At 40.1% G+C, this 15,354-nt stretch overlaps 2 protein-coding genes and 1 non-coding gene across 3 annotated transcripts in view; 2 read left to right on the top strand and 1 right to left on the bottom strand.

Annotated features, from left to right (window-relative positions):
* The window catches only part of NUP42 (nucleoporin 42), a 223,017-nt gene that overhangs the window by 72,397 nt on the left and 135,266 nt on the right, over positions 1–15,354 (top strand). The gene's annotated exons all lie outside the window — the stretch shown is intronic.
* TOMM7 (translocase of outer mitochondrial membrane 7) lies at positions 744–5,882 on the bottom strand. The gene is made up of 3 exons (XM_075705960.1): positions 5,702–5,882; positions 2,214–2,262; positions 744–966 (listed from the first exon to the last, which is right to left on the bottom strand). The coding sequence occupies exons 1-3, from the start codon at positions 5,880–5,882 to the stop codon at positions 951–953; spliced, it is 246 nt and encodes an 81-aa protein (XP_075562075.1). The 3' UTR covers positions 744–950.
* LOC142593084 (small nucleolar RNA SNORD93) lies at positions 11,707–11,793 on the top strand. Its single transcript, XR_012830885.1, has one exon. It is a non-coding gene; the product is annotated as a small nucleolar RNA SNORD93 (small nucleolar RNA).

Here is a 15,354-nt window from a genome sequence, read left to right on the forward strand (position 1 = left end):
TTTTTTTTTTAATCACTGCATAGATACAAACTAGCCTGTACAGTTCTGGAGGGGAGAGAGTAATCTACCCAATGCAGCTTCTATTTAACAGAGACCAAGCGGCTGCCATTTCAGTGCTTGAATTTCAGTGCTGAAAGGGAGAAAACCAACTGAAGCCAAACGAACAACATTCCAAAGAGCAAGGCCTTGCAGTGAAAATAAAGCATATAGCTTTAGTGTACTTGTTAATGTATAACTGAAGGAAGAAGACAACTTCCTCTTGCAGTAAGAACACTATCTATGCACACACACAAACAGAGTACTTTTGTTGTGTCCTCCCACCCCATCCCAAATTACAGAAAACATACATAGCTTTTAAAGGTAAATTTGGCAGAAAAGCATACTTTTTACTATCTGACTATGCTAGGAAAAAACATGTAGAATTCTCAATCCTTAATGTATCCAGAGATGAATAGTCCAGGAGGAACTGAAAAAAAAACCAAACCAGGTCAGCATGACCAGCTGCGGAGGCTTACCAACATTCAGGCAAGAAATCTTGGAAAAATATTGAAGTATTTAAAACATTAGCTCAGCTTTCTGGTTACTGTGAAGATCAAGAGGAATCTTTACCCAAAAGACCGTCATAACACGGGCTGAATGTCACCATATTTTGGAAAAAAACCCCACCAACACAATGGGTTATCCTTTCTGCAATAAAGAAATTATTACATTATACTTATGTAAAGACTTAAAACCAATGCATATCCATTCAAATTGTATTTATTTAATTACACTGTAATGCAAATAAGTTAGGTCCATATAAACTCCATTTTGTTGTATGTACAACCTATGTCATTAGCAAGCTGAGTGAGCCAGCTGGTGTAAGTGTCCGCCTCATCCTCTGGAATGTACGTATCTTCAGACACTTTCTCTGTCCATCGGCTGGTTCTAGAACAGGACCGCCACATCCTTCATCCCCAAAGTAGACTGAAAGGGGAGGGGGGAGGAAACAAAAGTCAGATTTGCAGCACATACTTGGTTTTAAATGGATATTTGTAAAATACAGGCCTGGAGGAACAGCCCTGTAAATGTACAGAACAAATGCTAGCCCTCAAAATACCGAAATAATGCCACCTTTAAAATAAAATTTAAGCCTACAGAGCATGAACATGTGCCCAGAAAAAAAAAGAGCATCTATAAGCTTCGGATTAGACCAAACACATGCTTCTGGTATCTATGTACATATACTCTGGCATGAAATACATACTTTACGCTGTGCAGAGACATACTCAATGGACCACGGAAAAAAGGCTCAAACTGCTAGTGAAGCTAAACATAGAAACACTGTCAGCAAACAAACAACTCCAGCAAGTTAGTTCTTAAGACAACAGAAGATTTTACTGAAATTGTAACATGATCTTGACACTTTCTTTCATATTTGCTACTGTTAAAAGTAGCTCCCTTGAATCGTTGAATCCTAAAAATGGGATTTCTATACATTTTAACTGTGTGAAACTAAAAGAGTTAGTATATGACTTTGCAAACAATACAGTCCATCAACTATTTGTCTTCAGAATACCTGGTTCTGCACGGTAACCAAAGCTATTTCAAGAAAAATAAGAGAGTCACACTGTCTTCAAAACTTTAATTGAATTAGTTTTACCCATGGAAGCCCTCCAATAAAACTCAAATGCCACAAGAATTCAAGTATTACTAAGGCCATGACATTGCAGCACTAACAAACAGTCCCACAAGAAAGAGGCAACATGAGCAAATGCACTTTGCATCATGACAATAACTAATACTGAAGGAGGTAGCCCTGTATTTCATGCAGCTTTTATGCAGTGTTACCACCGTATTTGCAAAGGCAGAAGGAGACTGGGTTTTGTTTTAAATTGGTGCTAGAAAGCTGAGAAGTTATCCCTCAGTCCAGAAGCTTGCATAAACTAGCTCTACAACAGAATAGAAGGGCAGCTTCCACTCAAAAGGTACAGAAAGTCCCATCTTAAAAGCCATGCAAGATTAAGAGAAAGGCCCTCCCAAGAACTTGTGTTTTGCTGTCTTCTCATTTGGATTTCTAAAGAAACGAGAGCCACAATCAGCTATGCTTTCACCCTAAACAATTAAAAACAACGCATGAAAGCAACCTTCGCAACTGTTGCTGTCCAGAGAGAACACACAAAATGGTAACTATCTGCATTGGGTTTGCATGTACATTTGGAACCGATACATACCTCCAGATAGTTGGCTCAGGCATTCCAGGATCTGCACCCCTCTTAAAACCTGAAGTGAAACATACATTACGTACATATATATAAATATGTATGTGCAGACTCCTACATAGTTAGATCACTATCAAATTATTCCAGCCCATTAAACTGCAATAAAAAAGAAAACCTACTGAGCAGAGAACTGTGATTCATGAAGTTGTGTACTAACCTGAATAAAAATTGCACATTCTTATCAGGGTTAGAAAGCAGAGAAAATAAATACAAGTGTACAGTTTTATACTTTTTTTTTTTTAAATTCTTACCTGCATCTTTATGTGACTTAAAATTCAGTGACAACCAGCTATGTAAGATGGAGGAAGTTATCTACCCCAAAGATCAAGACATACATACCTATACACACACAAACACGCAGAGTTTAAATGTTGTTCAGAAAGCAACCTAGTAAGGCGCTACCAACAGTGACACCTATAACTGGTATAAGTGAGTACCGTGAGTTCTAACAGGCAATGTTCTGCAATGACAACTGATGCAGAACTTAAAAGTAGTACTTCAGTAACAATTCACTCAATTTAGGATGACAGAATTCTAAATGTTACATCAATTAAACCTAAAATAATCTTTTTTTTTTTTACTGGCGCTTTTCAAAAAGCTACCTAGTACTAAAGCTTGCAAAGAACCAAGATGTTTGTCAAGCTACTAACACCCAGGAAAACGAAAAGAAAGTCAATTACAAAGAGTTCATCCCCAGCTAATGACTCAAACATCAATTCACTGAAGGAAATGTATACTAGAGAAGCAACTGAAGGTTCAGTGTATGAAATATCTTTGCCTGCTGGACTGCAAATTAAAAGTCTTGAAGCAGAATCATGCAATTCATGCACTGTTCACACACCTTCTCCTACACTTGCTACCTAGAAATGGATGTTATATGAAAAATACATTATTTCCCTCATTTACAGAAAATAAATAATTAATATCCACTTGCCTGAAACATAGGCCATGAAGGTTAATGGAAAAACTTCCATTAACTTCATGGTCACTGGGTTAGCTCTTTGAAGATAACCTTGTGTGATTTGAGACTGTTAAACATACTCATTTTCTTTGGTTGCCATACTGTCCAGCAAAATTACTTTAAAATAAATACGTGAAATTGTATTGGGGGGGGGGGGAGAGAGAGAGTTAAAAAAAATGTTTCTGGCTTCCTCCCCCCCCAGTACTTTTAAATAAGTAACCCAGGTTTAACAAAACCGCACTGGTCTAATTTACCTACTCAAAACAGGGGCAGCCACTTCAAAGTGAGTTTAAAAAAATACAATTAAAAAAAACCCTGACCAATGACCTATAACTGCACCTTCACATACCAGGCTTGCTCGTATATCCCCCAAGCATCCCATCCTGACCTAGAAAGCCTTTCAGAGAAAGTTAAAAGCTCAAATTTCTGAAAGTGTCCTTTCCTGTGTTTAGTTTAGCGTGCATTTCATATACACAGGGGTAAACACAAAAATTTACCTTGAATCAGTGACACCAAGGACTGTGTAGCCTCTTGCCCTTCCACTGCATCACACCTTCCCTCCCAGATTCAAATATAATCCCAGTACAAAAGAGGTTCTTCCAATTCTACAGACTTTGAATGCATATCACCTCCACATGTCTATGGCAAGCAAAGGTGGCACCCGCACATCTCCCTCCCATCTGCTTACACTTAATGTCCTTCCGTTACAGCAGACAAATTTTTAAGAAGGCAATGTAGATTTGGAACAGCACACTTATTTCTGGAGGTATGAAGTTAAACTATGACAACTTAGTTTCTCACCGCTATGTAACAGAAATCTCCCAGGCACCCTGATATTAATACAACTGTAAACACAGTAAGATGGCTTTATATGACTTGAAGTAACTTATTTAATTTCCTCTGGTGTCCCTCAGAACAAAGAGCAAATTTCCCATATTCATAGATACTATCATAAAAGTAAAATCAAAACAAAACTTCAGCAAGAGCAAAATTAGGTCACAAAACACTGCTGAAATTCCCGCTCCAAAATTATCAATTTAAAATAACTCATAAACTAAAATAGGAATGTAATTAAACTTTAAACCTAATACTGCCAATTAGTTTTTTCCATAGTGTTTGAAGTGATGTCTTTTACTTGTAGTTGTTAAAGCATGTATGTAACTGTTGAAGAGACCAACTTTTTCCTGATTGTCATCTATTATGTGAACAATCAAAGCACATCAAATTGGACACTGCATTCCCCTCAATTAATTAAAGCAACCTATCAGCTTTGACTGTAAACACATCAAGCTCCCAGCCCTCCTTCATGTTTGCATTCAGGACAGAGATGCCTGCCTATTTTAGATGCTTTTCCCAAAACGCCCAACAGAGTTGGGGGAGAAAGTAAGCCAGATGAACCGCGGGGATCAGCCTCGCTGGGACCCCTTGTCACAAAAGAAGTGAACAAGAGTGTCAGGCCTATTGCACACGTGCATATCTTAAGTAGGTCAGGCTCTTTAACAAGGACAGCTGATGGCATACAGCCCAAATTCAGCGGGAGAACTACCATGTGGCAGTGATGCCCAGCCAGCCCCAATGACAGGAGCAAGCGAAATACATCCTGGGTGCCAGGCATGACATCAAGGCATCCCCTGAATGCTCCACACCAGCTCAGAAACAGGAGCCACGCCATTTTGGGAGAGACTGTAACCTGTACCTAGCTAGAAATTCAACCTCAGCCAGAGGCTGGCAAGCCCCTCGGCGCCACGAAGCAGAGTTCCGGGCCGCAGCCAGCCTTCCCCTCACGCACTGCCTCCCTGCTGCAAGCAACGCGCAGGCCGGCCGGCCTGCCAAAGCACTCAGCCGCTGCTGCGCGATCACACCGCAGCCTCCTCCGCTGCGGAGCTGCTCGGCTGCACGCTCGGCCCGCTCCCCAGAGGGGCCTTCCCCTCGCTGGGCACGCAGGCTCAACGCGGCCTCCGGGACGGGAAAGGGGCAGAAAAACCTTTTTAAAGGGGGAAAACAAAAACAAAAAAAAACCCCAAACAAACAAACAAAAAAAAACAAAACCAAAAAAACAACCCCAAAAAACCAACGCACCCCCACAGCTACCTCGCAGCTCTGTCAAGGGCAGGCCCCTACCCCTGCGCCGCGGCTCCCACAGGCCGCCGCCGCCCCTCCGCGCATGCGCGCCGAGCGCCGCAAGAGCCCGGCTGGCGGCGGGCAGCGCGCGACCGAGCGCCCCTCCCCCGCGCACGTGCCCTTCCCCCTGCCCTCTTCCCCCCTCCCCCCCCTCCTCCCGCCCCGCCGAGAGCGCGCGCTGCCAGGCGCTGCCAGGCAGTAACGGCCCGGAGGGGACGGAGGGCGGCGCGCGCCTCCGGCCGCCCCGTCCTCAGCCTCGCCCCAAACGCGGCCGCCGAGCGCCCGGGCCGCGGGAGCGCCGCCCGCCACCCCGCCACCCCCCCCCCCCCCCCCCCACCTCCCCGGGCCCGCCACTGACCTAGGTAGAGCACGACGGGGATGAAGCCCCAGCGGATGGCGAACTGGCCGCCCTTGAAGAGCTGCTGTAGCCGCTGCTTGGCCTCCTTGCTAAGCTTCGGCATTCCGGCGGCGGGGGAGAGAGGAGGAGGAGCCCGGCCCCTCTCGGAACGCTGCGCCAGCGGCGGTGGGCGGGGATCCATCGCGCCGCCGCCCGGCTGCGGGGCGGAGACACCCCCTCGGCGGCGGCGGCGGGCGGTCCTTCCCTGAGGAGGGCGAGGAAATGGCGGCCGCTGGGCTCCTCCTGTTCGCCGCAGGCCAGCGGGCATGCGCAGGCGGGAAGGGCTCGGCCCGCGGCGCCGTGTGGGCCCCGCAAGGCGAGGGTGGCGGGGCGAGGGCAGCCCGCCAGAATCGGGGCCTTCGCTCGGGGGTGAGGGCGTTACAACAGCTGTGGGCCTTCCTCAGCTGCCCCTGCGTCCTGTATTTATTTGTTTGTTTGTTTGTTTTTCCCCGGAGCTCTCGAGGTACGCGCACGCTTTGCATGCCGCCTCTGGAGGCCAGGAAGTGCCTTTCGGTAAGTGAAAGGTGGAGGTGGAGTGATAAGAAGGAAGGTTTCTGGGTGAAATTGGAAATGCCTCTCCGTCTTTGATACCAGACTGTGCGATGGGTTCAGTCTGTGGAAACGCGGGGTCCAGGGAATGGAGGCTTGACTAGAAATACGGGGAGAGGCGTTCTGGTTTTAGACCTAATATCTAAAAAGTGCCAGAACAGTGCTTAGGGCTTGCCCTTAGAAACTCAGAGCCCGGGTAAGTACTGAGGCACTTTTTTTTTAACTAATAAATGGGTGGTCTCTTCAAGAACCCCTTGCAGTGTCCTAACCACCAAGCTGTTGTCTGTTTGACGCCATTACTTATGGGACATCTTCCTGCATAACGTCTGTGCCATTGACTCAGCCAGTTATGTCACGTCTGTACTATGTTTTCATTTTTTCCTAGGTAGTCTGCTGCCTTTTGTTGCAATGCCAGATCCAGGTCTTAAGGTTCCTAGTACCACTGACGTGGCTGCAGTATTATTTCACATTGGCAGTCTATATCATGTCTGCTAGCTATATCAAACTGTCATAGTTTGAAGGGAATTTAATTGCATATGGAAACTCTGAAAAAAGTTCTTTGAAATCACTCCTTCTCACAGTGCAGAGATCTACTCAGTTTTGTTCATAATCATGATTTACTGACCAGATGCAGTTAAAGTTCTTCATGTTACGTATTGGTTTGCTGAAGGCAATTACTTGAAGTTCTGTAGTCGTTTTGTCATCTTAAGAATAACAAAAGGTCAGTGCTTTTAGATCCAAAGAAGAATCTAGGGCTGTAATAAATATCACTTATACAAATACCTCATTTCCTCCTCCAGTGTGCGGATGCCTGCTCTGCCATTCCAAGATGATCAAAATAGGAGCTTATAGGTTGTTCCTTGCTTTCCAGGTATGGACAGGTAGCAAACTGGAAGCCACAGGAGGGATTCTGGCAACCCACAGCTTGCTTTTGCCACGGTCTACCAATAATCAAAATGTTGGGGATAAAAGAGTATTTTGGTCATGTGGTGGCACAGACATGCTGTCATGTTACAGAACACACACGCAGCCTTATGTAAACCAGTCCACATGCACTGTGCTTTCATATGCATTAAACATGTTGATGGGATACATCAGTATTTCTAGTCATGTGACTGGCACAAATCTAACAATACCTAACAAGTAAAGCTGAGGCTTGGAGCTTGTGAGTGGCTTCTTTATAAACTGAGTAGCTTATCCCTAAAGAAAGGTTAGGCACCAGTGCTGTAGTTCATCAGCAGATGAACATTGGTATGAAGCTTGGACTGTGAGCCTGACATGATCATACATTGTATTTTATTTATACATTCTCAGCCATTAGGGGCAACAAAATGCGCTCCAAATAATGTCACATAATAATGGCATATGTTGTGTCAGTTGACTTCCTAAGAGCTAGTTTTGCTTGATGAAGTTTTCGAACAATCACTTTTGGCTTATCCCACTCTTTCTGCAGCAGGTAAGCTGCTAGGATAGGTAGAAAAATACTAGCTAGATATCTTCATTTCACTTTAAAAAATAAGGTGTTCCCAGTATCCTCTTGCAGGTAGGGCTTTTTCTAGTTAATTGTTTAGCAACCAAGATGTTGTTACTTCAGAACAGTACCTCCAGATTAATGGGACACTTTCAGTAACAAATGCAGAATTTATGGAACAGACTAGTGAAGATTTTTTTTCATGGCAGTCTTAGGCAACTAGTAATACAAATAATTCATCCATAAAAGACAGAGCTGCCTCTGAAGTGCTCTTTGTCTGTTGCTTTTTTTCTGGTTGGTATTAAAGGTGAGTTTGTACTTACCAATGTGGTCACATATTCCTACTTTGTCATATCTGGCCTGGTAATTGTACATCAGTGGATTGCTGTATTTCTGCTCCTGAAATGGAGTACTATATAACTATTGTTAAATTATTTTAGGGATAGTCTTCTATTGGAGCTGGGATTTCTAACTTGAAATTGAGGTAACAAGTCTTTCTATCCATAGGTTTGCATTAGCTTTCGATTTTTCTGGTATATCACTGTTGTCAAACTGTTCAAACTAGTACTCATGAGTAAATTGTACGAACATTCAAAGTGGCAAATTTACTATTCTTCTGAACAAGTGTAGTGCAAGAGGCACATTCATTTGTCAGTAATGGTTTGTCATACTCAAAAGAGAAAAAACTCAAACTAATGAACCTTCTTTTCTGACCCTTGCAAGGAAGAGAAGTGGTTGCTAGAGGAACCTATTTTTCAGCAGTTTGTATTAAATTGATTTTTCTTTGTAGACAAGACCAAATCAGATCTGTTTCCACAATGTAGTTACTGTTACAGCTTGTTTTTTCTAAACATACAAAACCAATTGTTCATTACAGCACACAGCTTGTTAATAATCTCTTACAAAATATTACAATAAAATGTGGCCCACTGTATCAGAATTAAATTCAAAAGGTATTTTCCTTAAACCTCTTGTAATTTTAGTGTAAGTGGGATTCAGAAGGTCAAATGTACTAAACAGCTGATCAAAATGGCTAAACAGCTTTGTCTCCTTTGAGTATGAATTGGTTTAAGTGTGTCGTGTGTGATACAGTATACTCTTATTGTGGATGTTCTTGAGAAAGGGTGTTCACAAAAGTGCCACGTGTACCAGCTGCTTCTCTTTTTCACACGTCAAGTCAAGGAATAATTTTCAGAGCACAGAAACTTTGCTTGATAGCTCTCATTTCTCATATCTGCTAATGCTAATGTTTGACTAAAAGCTTGTAGGTTATTTCCTTTATTTAACCATAGAAGCCAGGAAATTAATAGCAAGAAAGTTAGTATTTCTGTGCCACAGTTCTCTTACAAACAAAATCAGTGCTGTGGCCTAGAAGAGCACAGGCGCATGTTTTGTATGCAAATAAACCAAAGTTGATTCTGTACAGCTAATGGTCTAAGTTCATAGTGTTACAGACTGAAGCTGAGAAAAGGTATCTGTAAACTAAGAAAAGTGACTGGAGGAGAACACTTCTGTCGTAACACACATCCATAGCCTCATATTGTCCAAAGTATCATATTTGCAGTAAAAAAAATCCAAACAAACCACCAAAGCACCACAACAAAACAAAACCAAACACAAACAAACAAAACCCCAAACAACACAAAAAAACCACCCCAGAGCATAGCAACAGTAAAAGTTTGTACTGACTCCAGAAGCTTTCTGTGCCTTTATTTGCCTCCTGTTGTACCTAGGACATTAGAGGGTCGAAGAGCTCAGCAGTCCTTTGGGGAGCTAATGACTCAGCCAAAAGTAGAAGAAAGCATCAGTCATCGTCCCTGTGAGTTCGAGCTGGTGGCACAGAACTATTCAAATAATTGAAATATTGAAAATTGGCCCCTAAAACCAAAGATGCTTATGATTGGGCATGAAACAATGAGCTGTTTTGAAGGGAGAAGAAGTAATACCCAAAGAAACAGGTACTGTAAGAAACTGGTGGAGGCAGCTTTGCCTGGAGAAGACAGAAGTAGGATGTCGTGGGCATGCCATGGGTACTAATAATTTACTGTGGTAACAGTTCCATGAAGGATATTGGTTTTACTTGATTTTTACTTGATAATGAAGACAAAAACCCGTGGAATGGTGTATCCATTAAATAAGAAAAACAAGAGCTGCAATTGCTGAGGTGACAAAAGAAAATTGTTAATACCATATGTGTTGGAAGTTTTCTGTTACAAAGAACCTCTTTGAATTTCTTTTGCCTCATAGTTCATGTGATCAGCGACAACAATAAAATCGGAAATAAAATTGCAGAGGTTTTAACTGGGACAAGAAGAATGTGAATCCCTACTGTTTTATTAACTTGATTAGCAGTAATTCCACAAGTGCTGTGTTTTCATAGCAAATAAATACCAGTAACATTGTAAACCGGCCAAATGCTTCCATTTTTATGGGTAAAGGAGAGAATTGGGATTCTTACAGACATGGCTGAATCACTTAAGCGTCAGTCTCCAGTTCAGGGAAATAATGTCACTCTGTCTGATGGCTTTAGCTTGTCTTTCTTGTTCGGTGCAAAGGGTACATTTCAGGTTAAAGAATTCCAGACCTCTGAAGCTTTATCTCAGTGCACCACAAAGTAAAGCCATGCAGCAGTGCATGCAACTCAGAAGGCTGAAGGAGACAAAGTGAAGTGACGTATGAAAGTTTGTGAAAAATCACTGTGAACTCTACATAGGAAATCCCTGCAGACCTCCATTATGTACTTACTGCTCTCACTTCTGAGATTTCCCCTTCAATTTACTGCCAAGAAACTGCATTAAATTCATCTGCTTGAGAGCAAAGTTTGAGTTGGACTGTTTAGGAGGAAGTTACATTTCAAAGATATTTCATACTTTGAGGATTACACTGTAAATCAGTATAAGTAATACAAGAACATAAGCAAGAGGTATGTAACAGATTTCCATTACAGGCTGAATCTTTAGAATGCCAGTAAAAACAGTAGTATATTGTGATTAGACATTGTATTTCACTTTATTATTATGATTAAATGTTCTATTTTTATTGTGCCATAGTAATGATGGTCCTTTTCTTCCATCCCTTTTTAGTATTTCCATTCATTTAGTCTAATAAATCCCAACTACTCTGGAGTACTACTGGTCTGGGAAATGTTCTTTGTCATTTCACAGAGACACAAATGGAAATGGAAAGCACTACAGTCAGAATAAAAAAGACCAAGGCTGTCTGATTATGCCATTTGAGAAATGTCAGAATTCCAAAATGTGTCTCTCTTGACTGTTAAGAGCCCCATTACTTGTGTCTGAATATGTTTGAGTTTCTGCATTTAGCATATTTTCAAAACATACTTGGAATATGGAGCAGTAATGGATATAAAAAATTTCTGTCCAGATTAGGACATTCATTCATAGGAATTTCTGTGTGATACTCACTGGCTGGTCACTGTCTGATACAGGATGTTTCCAAGAAAAGTGTTGTTGTCAGGTGGCTATCTAGAAAATTAGTAAAATGATCAGAGTGGTAGGAACAAAAAGCAAAGTGCAATAATTTTGTATATTCAATACAATAACTATACAATCTACTTATTTAAAAATAAAACAAAACCGAGTGGTGATATGGAGTTAAGTACAAACACAGTAATAATTTCATTATTTTTCATTGCAGCTCCTGAGGCCAGTGAAGGAGATAGAGCAGTCTGAGGTGAGACAGCATTCAACAGAACCTCATCAAATGCTTTCAGAGACCTTTAAGAAGAACTGCTGTTGTGCTTGAGAATTGAATATTACCTGCTGCACAACTTTACTGTTCTTCGAAACTTGACTTTCCCATTCTCCCCATCTTCATTTAATAATGAAAATGAAGTGTTACATTTAAAGATACTACTACCTTTTACCATAGGTAGTTCTTCTGAAAACAACAGTTCTTAAATGCATGTTTTTATGATTGCAGTACTTGGCCGAGGATGAAAACAATAATCTGATTCCTTCATACTTTCAGTGATACGCAAAAATCTGATGGATTAAAGGATTTTCTGAGGCCAAAACTAATATCCATGTTTACTTGTTCTGTGTTTTTAAATTCAGCTTTTTTTTAGCATCTGAGCAGTGAAGGTTTCAGCAGCTCTAGGAGGATTTTCCTCTAAAAATATTTCAATGTAAACCTTTTATTTTTCAACAGATCTCAACTAGATTTTTGTTGCTGAAGAATATGTTGTTATATATGTGTTGTTAGCACACATCTATAAAGATTTTAAAGGACTTAAAAGATGCTTGGTTTAGGCAAATTTTTACTATGATTGAAACAAGATGAGGAAAACAGTGAATATATTCTCATTTCCAAAACAGTCTTTGCCTCAGTATACTTGGTTTTATACCAGTTCTGACCTTAGTACCTTGTATTAAGATGAGGCAACCATGAAACTGAGAACGTAAGTCTTTGCAATCTGTTGGCAGCTTCGCACATGAAAATGAAGTATTTCTCTTTGATACAGAACATGGAATTGGAGCATTTGAAAAATAAGAATTGTAATTAAAAGTCATGTTCTGCTTCTTTTCAGTGAGCATTTGTTGTAATAGTATTTCCTTAGCATCCATCTACAAAAAATAAACATGCTGCTGAAACAACTTTTACTGACAATGAAATATTTGAAAATTGTAACTGATTGATGTGCAGTGTTTGCTTCACTGATTTACAGTAGTGCTTTTGGATGCACTCTTTCGGATTTTACAAGGTAAATATATACAACAACAACAAGATAGTAATTATCTCCTGGTTATAAGCAAAGAGAAAACAAGTAGTAAAGCAAAAAGAAGGACCTCTGAATTGAAATATACTGGGTGGATGTGGAACAGGTCTGTGTGGGTTTTCTGCTGGAATGTGAGTTTGTCCTGGTTTTTAAGTCAGTATTAAAAAAAATACATAGTTTCAGTTACTGTGTATATCCCTAAGTGTCCTTTTTCTTTGGTGCCTCTAAAACAGGAAGGATGTTTGTTAAAATTAAGATTTTTTTTTTAAGTTTAAATTAAATTTGAATGTAGTATAGCTTTAATTTAAATAGACTTTACAGCATAGCTTTAATTCTTACATCACAGATAGTCTACGTTTTAGTGTTGTCATTATAATAGTTTTTAACAACTCATAAAGCAAATTACAGAGTTCAGAGCACAGTAGGAAAGGTAAAAATATGTGTATTTTCAGATCTTGAATAAGTTTACCCAGTCAACAAAGTAAATGTGTCAAGTATATGTATAAACTGAATCTCTCTCCATATATCTAAATGTTGAAAAAATTAGTTAGATAAACTGACTGGAGGTATTAGTTTACCTTTATTGTTCACTTTGGGTGTCACTTCAGAAACTGAAGGACAAACCTTTTGTCATATTCCTAATTCAGCGTGGCCTAACCATGACCAACAAGGTGAGGAGCAGTTCACACCTCCTCTTGCCACGCTCCATCAGAATGTGTTGCATGTGCTTCCTACTGAAGGTGACATTCCAGAAAGAACTGTCTTTCAGAACCTGAAGTTGAACCAATATTAACAAAAGTATCAGCATTTATGTCTGTCTGTATTTTTTGCATTTCAGTAGCTCAGATCTCACTGAAAACTCTTACGAGATCTTCAGCACAGGGAAGATTAGAATCAGTAATTTAGTATTATAATAATGAGTAATTAAGGCCTCTCATAGATACCAGAAGGTGATGAAGGAAAGCTCTTTTCTTCTTTTGCAAGTCTTGTGCAGTGCTATCAAGATTAAATGAAGCATGACTCGTGGTTTATGAAGTTTTTACTATTCTATTAAAATAGAACTTAATCTCTTAAAATGCTGTCCCTTTTGCCTTTTCATACATAATTTCTGTGCAGACTTTGTCTATTTTAGCAAAATCATATGCCGTATTTAGGCCAGACAGACATTTTTAGATTTTATTAATTTTCAACTCTTGTCAAGTAGACACACAAGTGTATCTTCTCTATATGTTGACAGCCTAAGTCACATATCCGTTAAATTCATCTTAAGACTCTTTCCACTAATGCACTGAACACAGTGACCTTTCAGGAAAGTATCTGTCAGTGTTTCAGTGTGGCAATGCTGCTGCTTTTCAGTTAGGATTATTAAAGAGCTGAAACAGTAATCTAGAAGTGCAGAATGGCAGTCATTTTAGATACTGTTTTTTCAGAGTCCTGCTTAAGAGGGTGATTTGTAACAGTACATACTGGAGTGATTAATGAGATTTCTGTAGGCTTTTGCATAGCTTCCTACCTAAAGGAAAAATAAAACCCCCAAAACCAAAACACAAAACAGTAAGGACAGATTAGTTGTGCGCTTTTCTATCCTTCCTATAAAATGTTATATGGACTCTTAAAGGTTTTATTTAGAATGATAGCCATTTCAGCAAGAATTTTAGCAGATGCAGAGGACGTTCAAGGAACTTCTGAAAGTTCCTTATGTTCTGCTTTATAAAGTCTGTTAGGCACACTTGGCACAAGCCATGATCTGACCCTGATTTTCAAGCATTTGAAAGGTCCAAGTAAAATCACATTTCTGTAATACTTTTATTTTTTCCCTTTTTTTCAATTTTATATTAAGTACACATCTGAAGAAACCACATTTTACTCCTTTTTTAGGTTTAGGTAGCAGTCACAAGAGATTAGATGCTGTTAAGTGTAACGAAGCATGAAGATGACAAGATGAATGAACCAGAGGCTTTTCAGCTTGATCACATCCTCCAGTGCATAATGGTACGGATTTTGTATTCCAGACACAAATGTCACTTTGGGGTTGAAAACATGCTAGATGAGTCTATGTAAGTATAACTAAGATAGCTCCCCCCCCAGTTACCTTCCTACTTTGAATATAGAAAGCAAAAGGAGTCCTCCTGAGTTGACATGAGTTAATTCCGTGTGGGATTTGTGATGGAAAGTTCTCTTTAAAATAAATACAGTAATAAAAGTTGTTCTTCTTTCCCTTCACATGTTAGGGGAAAAGACTGCTTCTAGTGACAGAGTACTAGACTAGACTGATACTGGTCTCTTTTAGGACATCAGTACTTGACTGGTACATATAGCTCTCTATATTAGAATCGTTAATTGTATCATAGCAAAATATTTTTCTGTAGTTTTTCTATTAAATGTCCTTAAAATCATGTGCAGAATATTACTTCCCCTGTTGTATATTAGTTCTAACAAATCTGAAATGAATGATATGATGCTGGTGGGCTTTTGAAAACCTGAAGAACAAGAATCTGCCAGGGAGCCTAGATGGGACTTTAAAAACAAATTTACAAATTATTTAACGACTATTAAGAAATTGAAAAAGAAATGCTGACTAAAGGTCTCAATTAATAAATTGTATCAGCTTCTATTAATTTAGTTCCTCCACTTCATTGCAGAAAGACACTATTGATCCAAAATTTATTAGCAGTGTTTCATGAAAGCCAGAGGAGGGCAGACTTGAATTGGAAACTATTTTGCTACTTCAGTTACTTGAACTTAAAATGCCAGATAGTCCCTCGAGCCCAAAGCTGATGACAGTCTCATCACTTCTCTAGTATTCTAATTACACTTGTGCTGGATAAAAGCTTCTTTACAATTGCTGTTTGACAA

This window comes from Pelecanus crispus, chromosome 2 (assembly GCF_030463565.1).
Source record: "Pelecanus crispus isolate bPelCri1 chromosome 2, bPelCri1.pri, whole genome shotgun sequence".
NCBI lineage: Eukaryota > Metazoa > Chordata > Aves > Pelecaniformes > Pelecanidae > Pelecanus > Pelecanus crispus.

Excerpts from the sequence above, each read along its gene's own strand:
- TOMM7 (XM_075705960.1), bottom strand. The coding sequence starts at position 5,882 with ATGGATCCCCGCCCACCGCCGCTGGCGCAGCGTTCCGAGAGGGGCCGG. Across the intron at positions 2,263-5,701 it reads CCCCGTCGTGCTCTACCTAG|GTTTTAAGAGGGGTGCAGAT; the intron begins GTCAGTGGCGGG and ends GTTTCACTTCAG.